At 35.4% G+C, this 16,847-nt stretch overlaps 1 protein-coding gene across 4 annotated transcripts in view; it reads right to left on the reverse strand.

Moving 5' to 3' along the window:
- Positions 1-5,039: 5,039 nt before the first annotated feature.
- The window catches only part of ABCB1 (ATP binding cassette subfamily B member 1), a 48,608-nt gene continuing 36,800 nt past the window's right edge, over positions 5,040-16,847 (reverse strand). For all 4 annotated transcript variants that reach the window (XM_014875658.2, XM_088161239.1, XM_088161247.1 and 1 more), the window contains 8 exons: positions 15,865-16,068; positions 13,908-14,008; positions 12,803-12,943; positions 11,544-11,700; positions 11,035-11,232; positions 9,028-9,234; positions 7,933-8,079; positions 5,040-6,522 (listed from right to left, as the gene is read on the reverse strand). In XM_014875658.2, coding sequence (XP_014731144.2) covers positions 6,328-6,522; positions 7,933-8,079; positions 9,028-9,234; positions 11,035-11,232; positions 11,544-11,700; positions 12,803-12,943; positions 13,908-14,008; positions 15,865-16,068 — 1,350 coding nt within the window. In that variant the 3' untranslated portion in view covers positions 5,040-6,327. The remainder of the gene's footprint in view (positions 6,523-7,932; positions 8,080-9,027; positions 9,235-11,034; positions 11,233-11,543; positions 11,701-12,802; positions 12,944-13,907; positions 14,009-15,864; positions 16,069-16,847) is intronic.

Raw genomic sequence — 16,847 nt, forward strand, 5'->3', positions numbered from 1 at the left:
AAGCTGGGAAGAGCAGTTAGTGTCTACTGCCTTAGTCTAGGTCTTAGGAATTCTGACTTTAAAAGACATGGCAGCAATGCTGTCAGGACTGTAAATGTGATGTGCTGATCCCTTAGGCAGGAAAGAGAATATTGCTGTTTGGGTTAGAAGAGCACTGCACACATTGAGTCAAACGAGACATACATGAAGAAGCGAAAAGAAAAAAAGAAAATGCAGATCAGTGCAGCCATTTTCTGAACAAATGAGGCCATCGTGTGGCAAATTAAACACATGGCCATAGGAAGAAAAATTGTTCATTTACAGAATAGAATAATTGAGAAGAAAATACACACCTTTCATCATGAACTCAAAGGAAACTGGTGTTAAAGTCCAGACACAGAAATTACTTCTAGCATTTCAATTTTTCACAAGTACTTATTGAGAAATTTTGAAAGATATTTTGAAATTTATTTTCTTTTTGAAATGAAATATTCTTAGATGGAAATCACATACGTTTTTCCTACAGCTAAAATCTCATAGGTAATAGTGTAGAAATGAGAGCTAGAAGGAATAATCGTATCTTCAGAGGAAAGATTTCAAATGTCTGCATACAACTGCCAAGTGAGCAACCAAGCTTCTGATTATTTATCAAGCTCCTCAGGAAGTTGCAGGAAATGAAATTATAAACATCTGCAAAACTAGATTGCTGTATGCCTCATTGAATATACCATTAACAATCTGAACAGGGAAATATTAGCATCCTGAACTGTAATTCACAACTCTAATACACATGAGGAATAGTGTCTAAGCTGTTTTTGATTCAGCAGATATGTAAATAACTCTGACCTTTAATAACTCATCTTCTTCTACAGTGAAAAATAGACAGATACATGTAGATAAATCTTCTGTAGAGCTGCACAAAAGAAAATCCTTTGAAAACTTAATTTAGATTAGGAATTCATCTGATAGATGGAGAAATACGTATAATTCCATAGTGCCTTTTTCTACTCATCCCTCTGAATGTGTGTAAAAATTTTGTGGTTTTCGTTTGTTGAACACTGTAGAAATGATATATTGCTTTACAACACTATTAAATATATGCATATCAAAGAATGACTGAAAAGTTTCCACAACAAGCAAGAGCATTGATTAATCCAAAATGAAAGCTGTACAAAATGTCATATATGTAAAAGGAAAGGTAAGAAGAACTTAATCCTGGGGAAAGACAAGAGTGCCTAGAAAGAAAATAGTGTGGTGCCAGGTTAACTAAAAAGTTTGTCATAGCCCCAGCAGTAAAGAGAGTAGATAATGCTGGTCACTGTGCACCTACACTACTAACAAGGGCATGTAGGGACACGACAAGGGGAAATGGCTTCAAACTGAAAGACAGCAGGCTTAGATTAGGTACTAGGAAAAAGCCCATACTCTGAGTGTGGTGAGGCACTGGAGCAGGTTGCCCAAAAATGTTGCAGATGCCCCATCCCTGGAAGTGTTCAAGGCCAGCTTGGATGGGCTCTGAGCAATCTGGTCTAGTGGAAAGCATCCCTGCCCACAACAGAGGGTTTGGAATTAGATGTTCTTTAAGGTCCCCTCCAACCCAAGTCATTCTGTGGTTCTGTAGTAGCTTCAGTCTTTCTAAGTTCTGCCCTGGCTTTTTTATATATTGCTGTAATGAAAGCTGCCCTAATTATGGATATTTGAAACATAAGTGGGAACCCACAGTTCCTGTGTCATATAGGTATGCATTCCTTCTCCCTCAACACTGCTACATTTTAACATCTTGTATATAATTAACTGAATTTTTTTTCTTGGATTAATCAAGCTATTCAGTTATTCCTTTTTCATCTGTGATTTGAGAACCAAGTCAGAATTATGGTGGAAATAAAATTATTTCTGTTTGTTACATGGTGTAAGCACCCTGCTTTTTTATCTTAGGATAAGTGTACGTGTATTCAAAAAAGATTCTTAACATATTTGTCTCCTTTACTAAGTAAATGGATGATGGCATTTCTACTCAGAAATTGTACACATAAGCATAATAATTACATTTAACTTATCTACAAGATCAATGACATTAGGTGCCAGGACATTTTAAAACAGTCCAGATTTCTAGTATTTCAATTAAAAATGTCTCTGGCTTGGTGAATGTAAGGCTGCAGCCAGTGTTTATGGATCTACTTCTATAAAACATTATGTAATACAGGATCTAAGATGCTCATTTTAGTAGGGCACTCATTCAAGGTGTGATTCATTTACTCTACGCCAAGGCATTAACAATGTAGGTATTTATGATAATTATGCTCACACCTTCTTATGAAGAAGAATAGGTGATTACTAGTCTGCTGCTAGTGATAGCAACTCTAGAATAGGATGAAATGTGCCCCACTCTTCATTGGCCAATTTTTTATTTTTTTTTGTTAACCCTGAAGAAGATAGACATGCTTAGAGAAGTGACTTAGGTTTGAATGCTCACTGTGAGTTACATGGAATCCTGTGCTAGATCTCCACAGCAACAGTGTTAGGATACTGACCTCCCTCTTTAATGGAGTACACCCAGAATGAAATTTATACAGGAATAAGCACACAAAGACAAAACAAAATGTACTCACCTTTCAGTAACAGGGATTGTTAAAGACAGTTGTCCTTGCATGTTCTGCTCTTTTCCTTCCTGTTCTCTACTTTATAGCTCTATAGTCCATGAAATCCACAGAAAAGGATTTGAAGTTCCTACTAGTCTTGCTTCTTACTTTCAGCTTTAAATTTACTGCCTTAAGATAACTAGAATAATGATACCATCCTCTCTTGGAAATACAGAATGAATTCATGATTAAACTACATTGTTCTAGACAATTTGTCTAGAAGACTGAGTACTTGACAATAACATTTATTTAGGTTGTCCATAGATACATTTGCAATATAGCTTTTTCTGCACAAGAATTGAATGTTTTTGCCCTGTATTCATAAGCAGTGTATCAAGTTTTTTCCTCCAAGCTGTTTCCCTTTGATGACCAAATCTACAAGTTAGACTGGATTTTGAGGGAGAGGAGTAGGATGAAGAGTTATAAAGGTACAAACAGACTATACACCTTGAGGAAGAGATTAAGTTTTTGTGCATAGCTTTCATAACATATTTGTGCTATGAATTATTACAAAGATTACTCATTAACAAATGTTAAAAGGAGATATTTAGTGTATAACAGAAATTAAACTACCGGGAAGGTTGCTTTTATAGACAAGTATAGCAACAGGAAAGAGACATCAGATTCAAAGGATTTACTTGCAGAACTGGTTCTACTAAATCTTGGTTGATGGGGAGTCAGTTTTAGGGAGGAAGTCTACAAAACTTCTCCCAGCATGTGGGATGGTTCAGGAAGAACTTTGAAGGAATGCCTGAAGAAGAGAGTAGTAGAGATCCAGAACTGATGTATAGTCTTCTTTCAGACATGGTACATGGTCTACAGCGTTGGTGAGAAACACTCCTTCAGAAACTCTTGGAGCAAGGGAGAATGATGGAGTTCACTCATGCTCTCCCTCTATGTCAGAAATTAAAGGAGGGTTTAGAAATGAGATACTTGTTGCATAAGGAACAGCCAATTATGCTTGCAGGAGTCAATATGCTGGAGAAAGCTGAGCAATAGGGCACTAGTGTTTAACAGCCAGACAAGAATCTGTAGTAAGAATGACTTTCTAGACTTAAATCCTCTTTTTCTTCTGAGAACTCTATTTTGACTATTTGTTTCAGCAGGAGTGCTATCAGACTGCTGAACTGAAGTCTTTGATTTCTGTTTCCCCCCAGTCAGTGGCATTTGCTTGCAAAGTGGCTAGGATTGCCAAGGTGGTGTCAATGCTGACATCTCTCTAAAGACTTGTTCCAAAGATAATGTTTCTGGAGGTGCAGCAAATGTGTGGGAAAACATTAAATTACCTCTCCTCAAAACAATGAGTACTGCATGAAACTACTGCAGTCTCTCAAAAACAGAGGAAAAAAGACCTGTTAGTTCAGAACAACAACATATACATATCATCCTGTGTTCAGGGCTCTTATGGGCAAAGACAAAAGCTGACTACTCCAACAAGGAGGATTTAGAGCTCAGACAAGTGTCTTGTGACATCAAGGCGAACCAGAATGGTCAGAGCCCAACTGAAAAGGCAGAGCTAAGGAGTAACACCTCTTAAGCCCCTTGGAAAGATGTAGAATAATGGTCCTTAAAGCAGAATTGTCAGTCAACCCTTCCTTTGGGTAAAGCATTGCAATTTAAAAGTGTATGAATAGAATATGATGAAGAACACATTTTTGGAGGTGTCTTCATCTGTCCTTTTGGCTTTGTGCCTATAAACTACATGATGAGGTATGGAATGTAGCTCCATTGCAGTAATACAGCTGTCATTGTCTTCTGAAAAAAAATTCTAAAAAGGATGTAATTGTGAGCAGCAGCATAGCTCTTCAAGCATTTACAGTGGACTTGGAATTATTATACAAGCTTTTGCATAAGTCTCAACAAATATTCTTTAAAAATGTAGAAGAAAAGAATGGGGAAAAATAGATTGTTTCAGAACGTTCTGCATTTGATGTGACTTTCTGAAATATATTTTAACTATATAGCCAAAATTTTAAAAATTGATTTTCACACATTTATGGTAAAATATTTACAGTGCTATCTTAATTTTCATGAAGAGCTAAATTGGTCTGGTAAATCAAGCATCGTTGAAATGGGTAGGGGAAATAACCCAATCATTACTAATCTAATAATTAGAAAATATATCAACAATGAAAAATTCTAGTTTAAAAACCAAATACTAACATCCAGAATTTAGTAAAAAAAAATCATTTAAGTATGTTCTTACTTGAATATTCAGACTATAATGTTGAAGAGTACCTATTTAATTCTTACAGATATTATTATGCAAAGCAATGTCCTTATTGACAGACAAGAACCTTATTGTATCAAGCAATAAATAGGAAACAAACAAATTTTCCAGTCAAACTGGTTTTCCATCTAAGACAGAAACAAAAGAAAACAGGTATGTGATTCAAGAGGAATACAATGAGACTGCATCAATCAACATTCTGTAGTGTTTAATTAGTACACAGTTGAGCCTAATTGATGAGCCTATCTGCCAACAGACTGGTTCTGCATGAATAAATATCTAGGTGTAGGTAAGACAGACCATACGTATAAATTTCAGGGAATAAGAAATGGCTGCGATGGGAGTGTGGACGATTGATTAATCAAGACAGTTTTAAACTTAAAAACAAAACTTTACTGCATAAATACTCATTAACAAAATACATTTCTACTGTTTAGTTATTAATAGTTATTAATCAATATTACTCCATATTCTAAGCAGTTAGCCCTTAACAGCCATCCTATATTAGCAAATAATATACAATATCCCAGAGCCAGTGCAAAGAATTCAGCACCAATGGTTATAGTCCTGAGAGTCTCAGTCACAGCAGTGCTCAGGTTCAAAAGCTCTTCAACCAAGGATGTCAACACTGAAAAGGATGCTCCTCCAAGTCCAAATCCAGGTTTTTCACCTTGTATAAAAGATTGCAGTCTTTAGAGAGCTCTTAGTCCTTGACCTCTGACTCCTAGGACTGAGAGACTTGCAGAGAGTACTATCCCAGGCTGCAGCAGATGCCTTGTCTTGCCCATCAGTTGTGGTCTTGGGTATTTTCCTTATCTACTGTTTCATTTCAAGCAGTCTTATTCCATTTCTTAAGGCTGCAACTCTTCAATGATCAGTAACTAATCATCGGTAGGTACTTACAGTTCTGGGACCTTTGTTTTCATCCTGTGCCCATATTTTCAAGGCCTTTGCTGACATCCCAAGCTAAAACTCCTCATCATAACAAGGGACATCTGGCATCAAGCTTCAGCTGGCCTGCAAGTTCTCATAACAATTGGTAACAAGCCTAACAGGCCAGGACTGACTGTCTTACACAGGCACAGTGAGGATAAGGCTTGAGGTTTATTTCTGACAAGAGCAAAACTGTTTTTAATGAGCATGATAATATTTCCAAGTTGCTTACACCTAATTAGTGTGATTTTTGAAAGAGTTCAAAGCAAGCTAATATTAATTACGTTTGGCCTAGCATGCTTCTACTTTCATGAGTGCAATGGGCATCTTCTTTGGCCACATAGAAAAGAGGTTTGAATAATGAAAACTAGTAGTGAGAAACTGGTACACATTTACTTAGTATTTCTTGGGTTTGTTTAACTTATGAAAGGAAGGAAGAAAACCAAAAGTATCAAGACTGACTGTTGATATTGAAATAATTACAATGACAAAAGCAGCCATAGTGACAATTCAGATATAAATACTCCCTTTAACTGAGTTGTTGCATTACCCACTTTGAACATTGACCAGGGAATAGTAGATGCCTTTTTCAGCCAGGAGCTGCTGATGGGTGCCCTGCTCTACGACCTTGCCATTCTGGACCACAGCGATCTTGTCAGCATTTTGGATGGTGGAGAGGCGGTGAGCTATCACGATGCACGTACGACCCTCTCGAGCTTTATCCAGAGCTTCCTGGACAATCTGCACAATGAACAAACACACAATCACCAAAAGGTGAACTCTTCTGGCAGCTGTTGTGAGATGTTCCTCAACTGTCATCTGTAAACTCTAATATGACAGTGAAGGAAAGGGAATATCTGTTGCTCAACCTTCTTGATTTAGAATTAGCCTGCGTTGGCAGAGTCCGGACTGTTAGAGTGGATAATGCTCTGATAGTTAAGAAAATTAGAAGGAAATAGGCTCATTACTGAGATGCATGGCAGGAAAAAAAGAGAAAATGGTCTTAATTGGTAGAAGATGTTCTGACTGGATATAAAAAAAGGATTCATTGCAAGGATAATTTAGCATTGGAACAGGGACAAAAACATCTCTACTGAATCTCCTTGAGATTTTCAAGTACCCTACCAGACACAGCATAAAGTAAGCAAAATTTGAGTTCAGTATTGGCCTTTGTGGGAAGAGGAGGTTTAACTGGGAGCCTGCACAGCTTCCTTTCATGACTGATTAATTATATATAGAAGTCAAATAAATATTCTTGGCCAACTGCTATCATACTAGTTCTCATGATTTCACAGGGAGTCTCATGAATCACATTTTCTTAAAGCTATCACTGGTAGAAAGATATTAAAAACAATCTCTGCTTTCCTGTATTTATTCCTTATGTTTATTAATGCAGAATAAATTAAGAGGTTAAGATTCAATAACAAACTGGTGTATCATTAAGAAAACAATAAATCGTGGGACTACTTAATTGCATTTTCCCCTTAAACCTCATTTTCCATGCCTACAATTGATTACAACTTTGTAGAAAATTTTAACTTTTCAGATTATAATATATGATATAATATTTGCCTCATTAATACTAAGTATTTTTGTAGACTGTTAATTTTCTACAGCTAGATTGTACTTCTGTAGTATCAAGATCACAGCTTTGGGCTTAAAAAAGAAATAAACGTTTTAGCAATTTTCACCTGAAATTTTCCTTTTAACCATGAGCATGTAGCAAGGACCAGAGAAGGGGAGAAGGAAGAAAAGCTAAGAAAGCTACATTTCACAGTTTCACAGAAAAAAACTCAACCAAAGTTCTCTGGCAGCATCCTCAATCTTTTTGGCTTCTGTAGTTTGTGTGTCCTGATTCAATTTTGACAGCACTTTCTCAGTTGAAGCCTGAAGACTTCTGGGCTAAGGAATGCATTCTTCATAGCAATTTCAATCTGCCTACTGCAATACAGATGTAAAAAATCCTTTTTTTTTTCCCAAAGAGGGATAAGACATTTATATTTGTCTATTATTTGCCAAAATAAGTAATTTGCATAAGACACCATATTTCCAGCTTTTGGCTTTAAACTGTGAGAGTAAAAACAGTAATCATAATTTAAAAAAAAAAATAAAAAAAATAGATTCCAGATTCCTGGCTCAGACTTAAGTTACCTTTTCACTTTCTGTGTCTAAGGCAGAAGTAGCTTCATCCAGAAGCAGAATTTGGGGCTTGCGTACAAGAGCTCGGGCAATGGCGATCCGTTGTTTCTGGCCTCCAGAAAGCTGGGTTCCCTTGTCTCCCACACGGGTATTGTATTTCTGAAAAAAATATATTAAATTCAGGCTGTGAATGAAAATCAGTTTGGATGTATATTGGAGCATATCAACTCTGACTCCAGTCTCCCATAATCTGCATATTCCACAGCAGTAGCTTTCTGGAAACAACTGACCAGAATTTCTATCTGCCACATATCTATGGATCTTTCACTAGTGGACTTTTTTATAACATCCAGTGTTTAATAAATTCAAAGCAACAAGCCACTCTAAGGTTGAAATGACAGTGTTATTCTCAATCAGATGACACAACACCAAAGGTCAGTGAAAGTCTGTGACAATACTGGGGTTCAAACTCTGAAAAATCACATAAAGTGAAATGAGTATTCAGGGGGAATGTGATTTAATTTTTCGCTTTTCTGAATACATGTAATTACATCTTCCTGGTCACTGCATAGGACAAGACTTTGTGCATGGCAGACCCTTCATCTGACCCGAGATGCTCAGTCATACATTATTATTATTATCATTATTTATCTCATATTTATAGGTGAAAAAATTCTTAATAATTTTAATAATTTTCAGACCAAAGGAACACTTGAAATTTAAATTCTGGCTAGGTATAACTGGAAGAAAGTGTAAACTCATCAGCCTAGCAAAATCTTTTACATATGCCTGAGACAGACAGGAGCTTAAAAAGAAATGTTCAACTTGAAAAAACCCACCCCTTACTACCAGCTCTCAATTAGTTATATTTGTGTGTTTTCTTCCCAGAGATCTTAAAAGGTCCACTTTCTACCTGACAATGGAATCTCCCAGAGTGAAAATGAGTAGGGTAAACACAATAAAGTAAAGAAAATATTTAAAAAATTGTTTCAGATTTGTTTTCATCTCAGAGAATGATCGTACTCCAGGTAATTATAAGTCGACACATTTTCCCTGCCACTTTAGTTCACATCCAGTTCTGAGAAGAAAAGAAAGGGAATAACTTACATCTGGCAGCGAGTCAATGAAGGAATGAATATTGGCTTCTTTTGCTGCACTAACAATTTCCTCAAAGGACACCTGGCGGCTGTTATCTCCATAGGCAATGTTTTCAGCAATAGTGAAGTCAAACAGGATTGGTTCTTGTGAGACGATACCAATCTGAGCTCTCAACCACTGGATATTCAGTGCCTTTGCATTTTTGCCATCAAAAAGCTGAGAAAGCAAAATTTTCGATTTTAGTCACATGGCTATATATGAATTTGAGACTTCCTGTAAATTCATACACAGAAACTATACAATTGCAGCTCTTTCCTTAGCTCTTTCTTACCAATTGCAAGCCCACACTATCCCTTCCCCTCCTTCTCATCTATGTTCCAAAATTTTCTAATTCATAGAAGTGAATGCTTCCTCAGTCCTTTACTTCAATATTTAATTAGAATTTTGAAGACAGTGGTAGTTAGGATATGCTGAGGCAACTTCAAAGAACTTTGGGTAAAGTTCTTTCAATTGTTTCTTCAGCAGGAAAATTTTCCTCTATTTTGCATCTATAAAGAAGAAATTTACTTCTGTTTTCCTTAAGATGTCATTTGCAGCCAGTTTTCTTTATGGGCAAATCTCTCATACTTCTGCTAAATTTGCCGGCTGAATTGCTATAATTTTCTATTAGATAAATGAAAACAGAATTTTAAATTATTTTTTTAATGTATCAGCTTCATAATTACACAAGTCACCTTAACTAGGCCACAAATATACCAGGACATTAAAAGAGCTCTTAAATCTCCACTGGAGTGACCCAGTGCAGCACTCAGGCTCTGGGGTGGGTGACACGATCAGCTGGGTAGTTGAATTGCCCCTTTATAACATGGCTATTGGAGGAGATTATTCTACTAACTCCACAGTTGGTGCTAGAACAGTCAATTTTCAGCCAATAAAACTTTTCCTTCAAAGGAAAAGGTGTCATAATGAGCCTGATTCAAAATCCAATGAAAGGAGGGAACTACTGCAAACAGCTGTTCAACAGTTTCTGCTTTAAGATAATCCCCTTCCCCTCAGTTCACAGTGCAACTCAGCTTGAGAATCAGTCCAACACTTTTGTGGTTTCTATGGCACAGGTCTGTGCTTTACCCTTCAATAAACTGTTGTTGCTTATTTATGGGCACAAGGTCGGAAACACTGGTAAGGAAGTTGCATTTTGTTAAACACAGTTTTGGGACACTTATGCTGCTTCTTTCTACACATCATTTTGCTACACTGAACCTTTTTGGGCACTTCTAACATCAAAAAAATCTTCTCCAGTACATCTATGCTTTATTTAAGTATTGTTTTATGTTTTGTGAGTATCTCTGCAGAGACAAGTTCTAAAATCCTTCTTATTCTCACCTCACAAAGGCCAAAATGTGTGTTCTGTTTCAGACAAAACCTCTGAGCACATTTACATCAAAGAACAGCAGCAATTTACAGTACCATTTGTGAAAAAGAAGGGTAAAGCTCCTGAATGAGTAGTATAGGAAACCCTACATATATTTTAAACCAAAATTACTGAAAGTATTTACAATTTATCACTTGATAAGCTGGCATACTCATAAAGATGTTTCTGACAAGTAAAAATTGTGAAAAAAATTACTTTTGTCAATGTTTACATTTTTTTAAAGAGCATTGATGGCAAATCCTATTACTAGCTCATACAGAAGTAGATACATATATTTATTAGTTTTTAAACTGTTCTTATTATAAAAACCTTAGGAAATTTGCCCTGCTTTTAAAGCCATCATGAGACTGTGGATCAGGCATATTTTCATGACACAGATTTTCATAAATTCATTGTACAGTGGGAAACTGAGACTTACATATATCTTATTTAATTAAGGAGACCCAATGAGTCACTCTTGATCTTTACACTAAAAATACTTTAAAAAAACCCCTAGAAATATCTCTTGTACTTATCACATCACAAAAAACCAATTAAGAACACCCTCACCTAACCTGTTGACATGTTCTTACAAAAATACTTACCATTTCTCCATCAAGTGGGTCATAAAATCTCTCCAGCAGCTGAACAATGGTGCTCTTTCCACAGCCACTGCTGCCAACAAGAGCCAGAGTTTGTCCCTTTTCCACTTTTAGATTCAAACCTTGGAGGATTTTGACCTCTGGTCGGTTTGGGTAGTTAAATACCACATCTTTGACTGTTATGTTTCCTTCAAATGTTTCCTATAATTAAAATATTATCACTGTTACATCTTTAAGGCAATTTCACAGATGATTAAAATAGAATTGCAGAAGTATCCCCACCCTCCCCAGAAATCTAGAGAGATTTTTTAAAAAATACCCTTTTGGCTCTATGTACAAAAAGTTGGCCTCACAATTGAGAACTTGGTCCATGCTGTGTTCAGATAATGTCAAAGATGCATTGTGATAAGGATGAAATCAGAAGGAGAGGAAGAGTCAGTTTGAAGAGAGTGAGGAGAGTGCTGTCCATATTGCCAATAAATTGTATCACCCATCACACATGGCTTACTTACAGGCTTGTCTCCTTCCTCACTGTAACTGTCTATTGAGGGCACTCTTTCAAACAGCAGAAACAAGTGGGCTGCTGATATCTTGGCTTTGGCATAGTCAGGAGCAAAAGAACTGGTTTGTCCTAGTGCCATGGCACCAAACACAACAGCTGAAAACACTCTATAAAAGAAATCAGGAAAAAAATAACAAACAATGAAGAAAAAGACAGTGGAAACATGGCTGCAGTCAACTTTTACTCAGAGAAAAAATAGGTCTAAATTTAGAAAGAATAAAGTAGTAATCAACAATTATTGCTTTAATTATTCATTTAGCCCCAGAAATTTCTTCTTACCCTCTTTTAATGACAGGAGATAAACATGCATGCATCCCAAATTCAGTGTTTTCATTACTTACTAGCAGTAATTTCTGTAGTTATTAGTTCTGGTTATTATACTAAATCTCAGCAGGGGCTATGAGGAAAGGGGGGAGGGGGTCAATGGATGGCACATTGTTACTCTAATGCTGTTCTGTCATCACTCCTATTTATGGTTCAATGACCTTTGGGAGTTAGTGATCACTTTTTAAGGCACCAATGAAAATAAGAAATCAAGCCTGTAACAAGGTGACAATAAAGATTTCATTTTCTACCACATCTCTGCTGGAAAATAATGGTAGGGTTTACAATACCGATTAAAGTCCTTTTATTTTTTTTTATGAGTTTTATGTCATTTTATGGAATTTTATGTAATTTATAGTCTACATTAGAACCTCTTCAGTTATTCCGTACTGCCACACACCACAGAAACAAAATCATTACCAAGAACAGCTATTTGACATATGATATCTCTTAGGCTGTTTTAGGGCAAAGTAAAATAGATTAATTTTTATTAATTTTGTCTTCTTTTCTTTTTTTCAGAGCTACATAAAGTGATCTGGTTTATTCTGCATTTGAACAGCCTAGAAGGGCTCATGCAGTTTTTGTTCAAACCCTCTCCTTCAAATCTAACTGAAAATTCACTCAGCTGGCTAGAGGTGATCAGCTAGCAGATGGGATGCAGACACCTTCTAACACCTTCTGGTCAAAATCAGCTGTGTTAACTATCTTTAATTAGGTTGGCAACAAAAAATCACTATGCTTGACCTTCTTGGGTATTCAGGTTGCACACTAGTAGGATCTCAGTCTATCATACCCGTTTCCATAGCCCTGTATTGAGCTATTGCTCTTAAATTCTAAATCACTTTTCTGGATAGACAGAAAAAGGATTTCAAAAGATATACTTACAGAAATACATCTTGATACTTCATGTGTCCATTTACCACTAGGTAAGCACCAAACCGAAAACAGCCAGCATAGGTAAAGAACATCATTGCTTGTGACAGGGCAAAACAAAAGCCAAATACATGTGCCTTCTTCACAGAGTTTCTGTATAGAAAGAATTCATATTTTTATCAAAGTGTGCAGTCATACTGAAGCCCTGGTACACAAAAAACAATTTACTTCAATCGATACTGTTATGAATGGAAAGTTTGCATACGCTGAAACATTAGCTAAAAACACATGTTCTCTCTCGTAGTGCAATAAGTTCCTATTTGTACTAGAACAACAGAGACATTAAAGTCTTGGAGAAATACCATCAATGTCACCCCTGAGAATGGTTAGGAACAAATTGTGAGATATGAACTCAAAACCCAGCAGCCCGAGGAAAAATCTAAGTAATAAATTTTATGTCCTGCACTGTGCTCTAACCACTCATTTACTATGGTAGACATGTTAGTGGCACCCCTGCTTCTTTTCCATTATATCTGAGTACATTTACTTTCATTTCCTTTACTTTTCTCATAGATGCCTGAAAATAAAACATTCCATTCTGGAACAAATAAAACTTTAATTGGTATAATCTATTTAGTTGTTTTCTTTGACTTTTAAATTTTGATTTAGTCCAGACAGACTTATATTACTTTATTTTCAGAACCAAAACAGTAAGTAATTATTCAAATGTTTTCAACCTTACCAAGACTTTAAAAAATGGCTTAATGCAATATTCAATTTATATTTAAAGTTTTAATTGAATATTCAAAACAAATCAGGGGGAAATTTAGATTAGAACACTTAGAAAGCTCACTTAAAACCAACGTTTTTCCAAACCAAATGACATTGTAATAGAAGACACCAATATTATAACAGAAAATTAATTAAACAAAATTTTTTAAAATGTTGACTGCTGGTGGTTGCATTTGTCAATAAAAATATGCAAAATATTGAGATGAATTCTGTGATAATTAAATTATACCTGAAATCATACAGATTACAAAAAAGTCTATTTTTGTCAAAGTAAATTTTTGCATTTTATTACAGATTTTTTTTGGCTTAGTTATTTTTGTTATACCTGTATGGCACAATCAAATGTTCTCCATACATCAACTCGAATTTTCTTTCTCGGGTCAAGCTAACAACAGTTCTAATATTTTCTATTGCTTCTGTGGCAACCTGCAATAGAAAAAAAAGATTTAATTGAAAGTTAAGTATGTTGCAATTCCTCATTCTAAATTAATAAAATATTCTGTTGGAATACAATTTTATATTTTATACTATTTTTTCAAATCATAGACTGCTGATATAAAAATAAGCATTTTATATTTTTCTTAGGACAATGAGATTTTCTTACAATGCTCAGAATTTTCTGATAAGACCTCTTTAATGTTCTACAAATAAATGGTGAAAAACCATCAGACAGCAATAACAAACATAGAGAAGATAGTCAACATGAAAAATGGCATATTACCATTCAACTTCCAGTCTGCTGAGTTTGGGCTATAATCAAAATGTCCAGGTTATTTGGGTGCCTTAGAGCACCCAAATCTCAGCTTAACTGAGATCTCAGCAATAAATATTTGTTCTGATACCTTCTTTAATTTTGCAGATTCTTTAGAGTAATTTGTACACATAAATGTGCCAGGGGAGATTCAGATTAGATATTAAAAAAAAATTTCACTGTTAGGGTGGTCAGGCATTCAAATAGATTGCCCAGGGAGGTGGTGGAGTCACTGTCTCTGCAAGTGTTCAAGAGGTGGATGTGGCACTTGGGGATATGGTTTAGGGGTCATTATGGTGGTGTTTGCTTGATGGTTGGACTTGATGACCTTGAAGGTCTCTTCCAATGTTGATGATTCTGTGAAAAGACTCTCAAGGCTTTAATGCATTTTGCTATCATGTACATTTAATGTAATTTCAGTTGAACTAAGTAAGGTTTTTTATTAACCTAAGTTCAGCAACTCTTTGCAGAAAGCAAGTTTTCCAGGTGGAACACCATTTTTACTGAAAAAACCCCATATTTTTTAAAATGAAAATTGAATTAAATGCTTATAGTCCAGTGCTTCTTTAGGTGGCCTTGAGAAAGGAAACTCACATTATTACGGAAAGAAACTATTTCTTTAAATTTTGAAAAAAAATTACAAATATTTGTAACACCTGCGCTAATCCTTCACGATATGCTGCATTAAGAAAGTCTTTAGTTTCTATTCCAAGAATTTCCAACTATTTTCTGTCACATCTTAAAACAAAGCAACATAAAATAAATGCTTATCCCTCAGACAGAAGCAGAAGAAATGTATGCAGCTGAAAGGAAAGGAATGGAACTGCATGATCTTAGATAAATGATTTTCTTTTCAGCAACTTTTAAAAACACTAAGACATAGGAAGAGTTTTTAGAAAAGTTTTACCTTGAAGAAAGCAATATCTGGGAAGTGATGAAATAGTTGTTCTGTCCCAAAAGGATTTTTGGAATGAAGTGACATTAAATGCCTTCATTTAATTTGTTAAACAAGAGTCTAGCCTTCTTGATTTTCAGTTCCCATCTTTCTCTTCCACTCAAGAAACAAAGGAATGGCAAACAGAAACCAGTGGATATATACATATCATCACTGCAAACATTAATAAGATTAAGGAGGGGAGAGAAAAAAAAGAGCAGTGTAATAAACATAAGATAGATGGCATGCCAAAAAAGGATGACGGGGGAAAAAAAGGGAATGTCAAAATGAGGATGGTTGCAAAATAAGGAAAACAAAGATGTCTAGAAAAGAAATGAGAAGAGAATATGCCTGAATTGTGTTTAGCACATTCTGATATTTAGCAACTACAAAAAAAATTAATTGATTAATAACCTAAGTCTTCAATTGTTATTGAAGAGGTGTGATGCTCTGTAGGTCTACTGGTGTACTTGGCTGTCTTTGGACCTTACATATTGTGAAATGTTCTGTATTCAGAGGTCATACATCCACTAACAATGCTTTGGTAAATATGACAGCATACATCATACAGAAATTGATTAATTTCTCTAGACCAACCTTTCCTGCAGTTTCCAGCTCCTGTTTATCTTTCTTAGCATGCCCAGCCAACATCTTCATTTCAATCATTCCTGCCACTGCAATGATTGGCACAACAGCTAAAAGGAGCAGGGTCAGCTGCCAGCCATAAATTAATGATATAATAATTCCAGTCCCCAGGTTGGCTATGTTTTGGGCAATTAATGCTAGTCTGACACCAGTTGCCTGGAGAAAGAAAAAAGACATTTCTTACTAACATAACTGCATTTTAAATAAGGAAAACATTTTCACCCACAAAATTCCTGATTCTCAAAACAGTACTTAGAAAGTCTTAACTCAGTTTTGCTGTTTTTCAAAAGGGGAGTTTCTTAAATGCTTTTGTAAAACTTATCTAGATCATATTTATTTCTTCTTTCCCCGTATTCTGATTACTTAAATTTACTCTGCAATTTCTAAATTCTGCTCTTGAAATTGAACAAACTTTACCTTCATCATATACTCACATTTACATCTAAACATTAAAACCTGTTATATTTTCTAGATCATAGAGCTAGCTTTACATGTCATTATACAGAGCTCAATGAAGAAAAAAATTAAATATTTAACTTTCCCTATGGAAATAAAGCCAAAGATACTTCACAATTCTTCAGTTCAGAAAAAACCCCAGCACATAACTTCACGTAGCAGTAAAAATTTACTTAAGCATACACAAATAATTACATTCAGTGTACTTTAGCTTGGTATTACAGACCCCTGAAAGAACACAATTTACTTTTAAAGAATCTCCAAGAAGTAACAGAGAAAAGGAAGCCAATTGCTCACTTAAAAAAAAAAAAAGAAATCTGTACAACAAAAAATAGCAGGAGATCATAAACTGAATAAATTCAGTTGCATGTCTTCAGGTGAATAAGACATCTTTAAAAAGACTTCTTAGGTAAGAGATTCCCAATAAATTTGTTTAATAATGAAGATCACAATACAGCATAATAGTAAACTTTAGAAAA

This window comes from Sturnus vulgaris, chromosome 1, assembly GCF_052056855.1.
Source record: "Sturnus vulgaris isolate bStuVul1 chromosome 1, bStuVul1.hap1, whole genome shotgun sequence".
NCBI classification, from domain to species: domain Eukaryota; kingdom Metazoa; phylum Chordata; class Aves; order Passeriformes; family Sturnidae; genus Sturnus; species Sturnus vulgaris.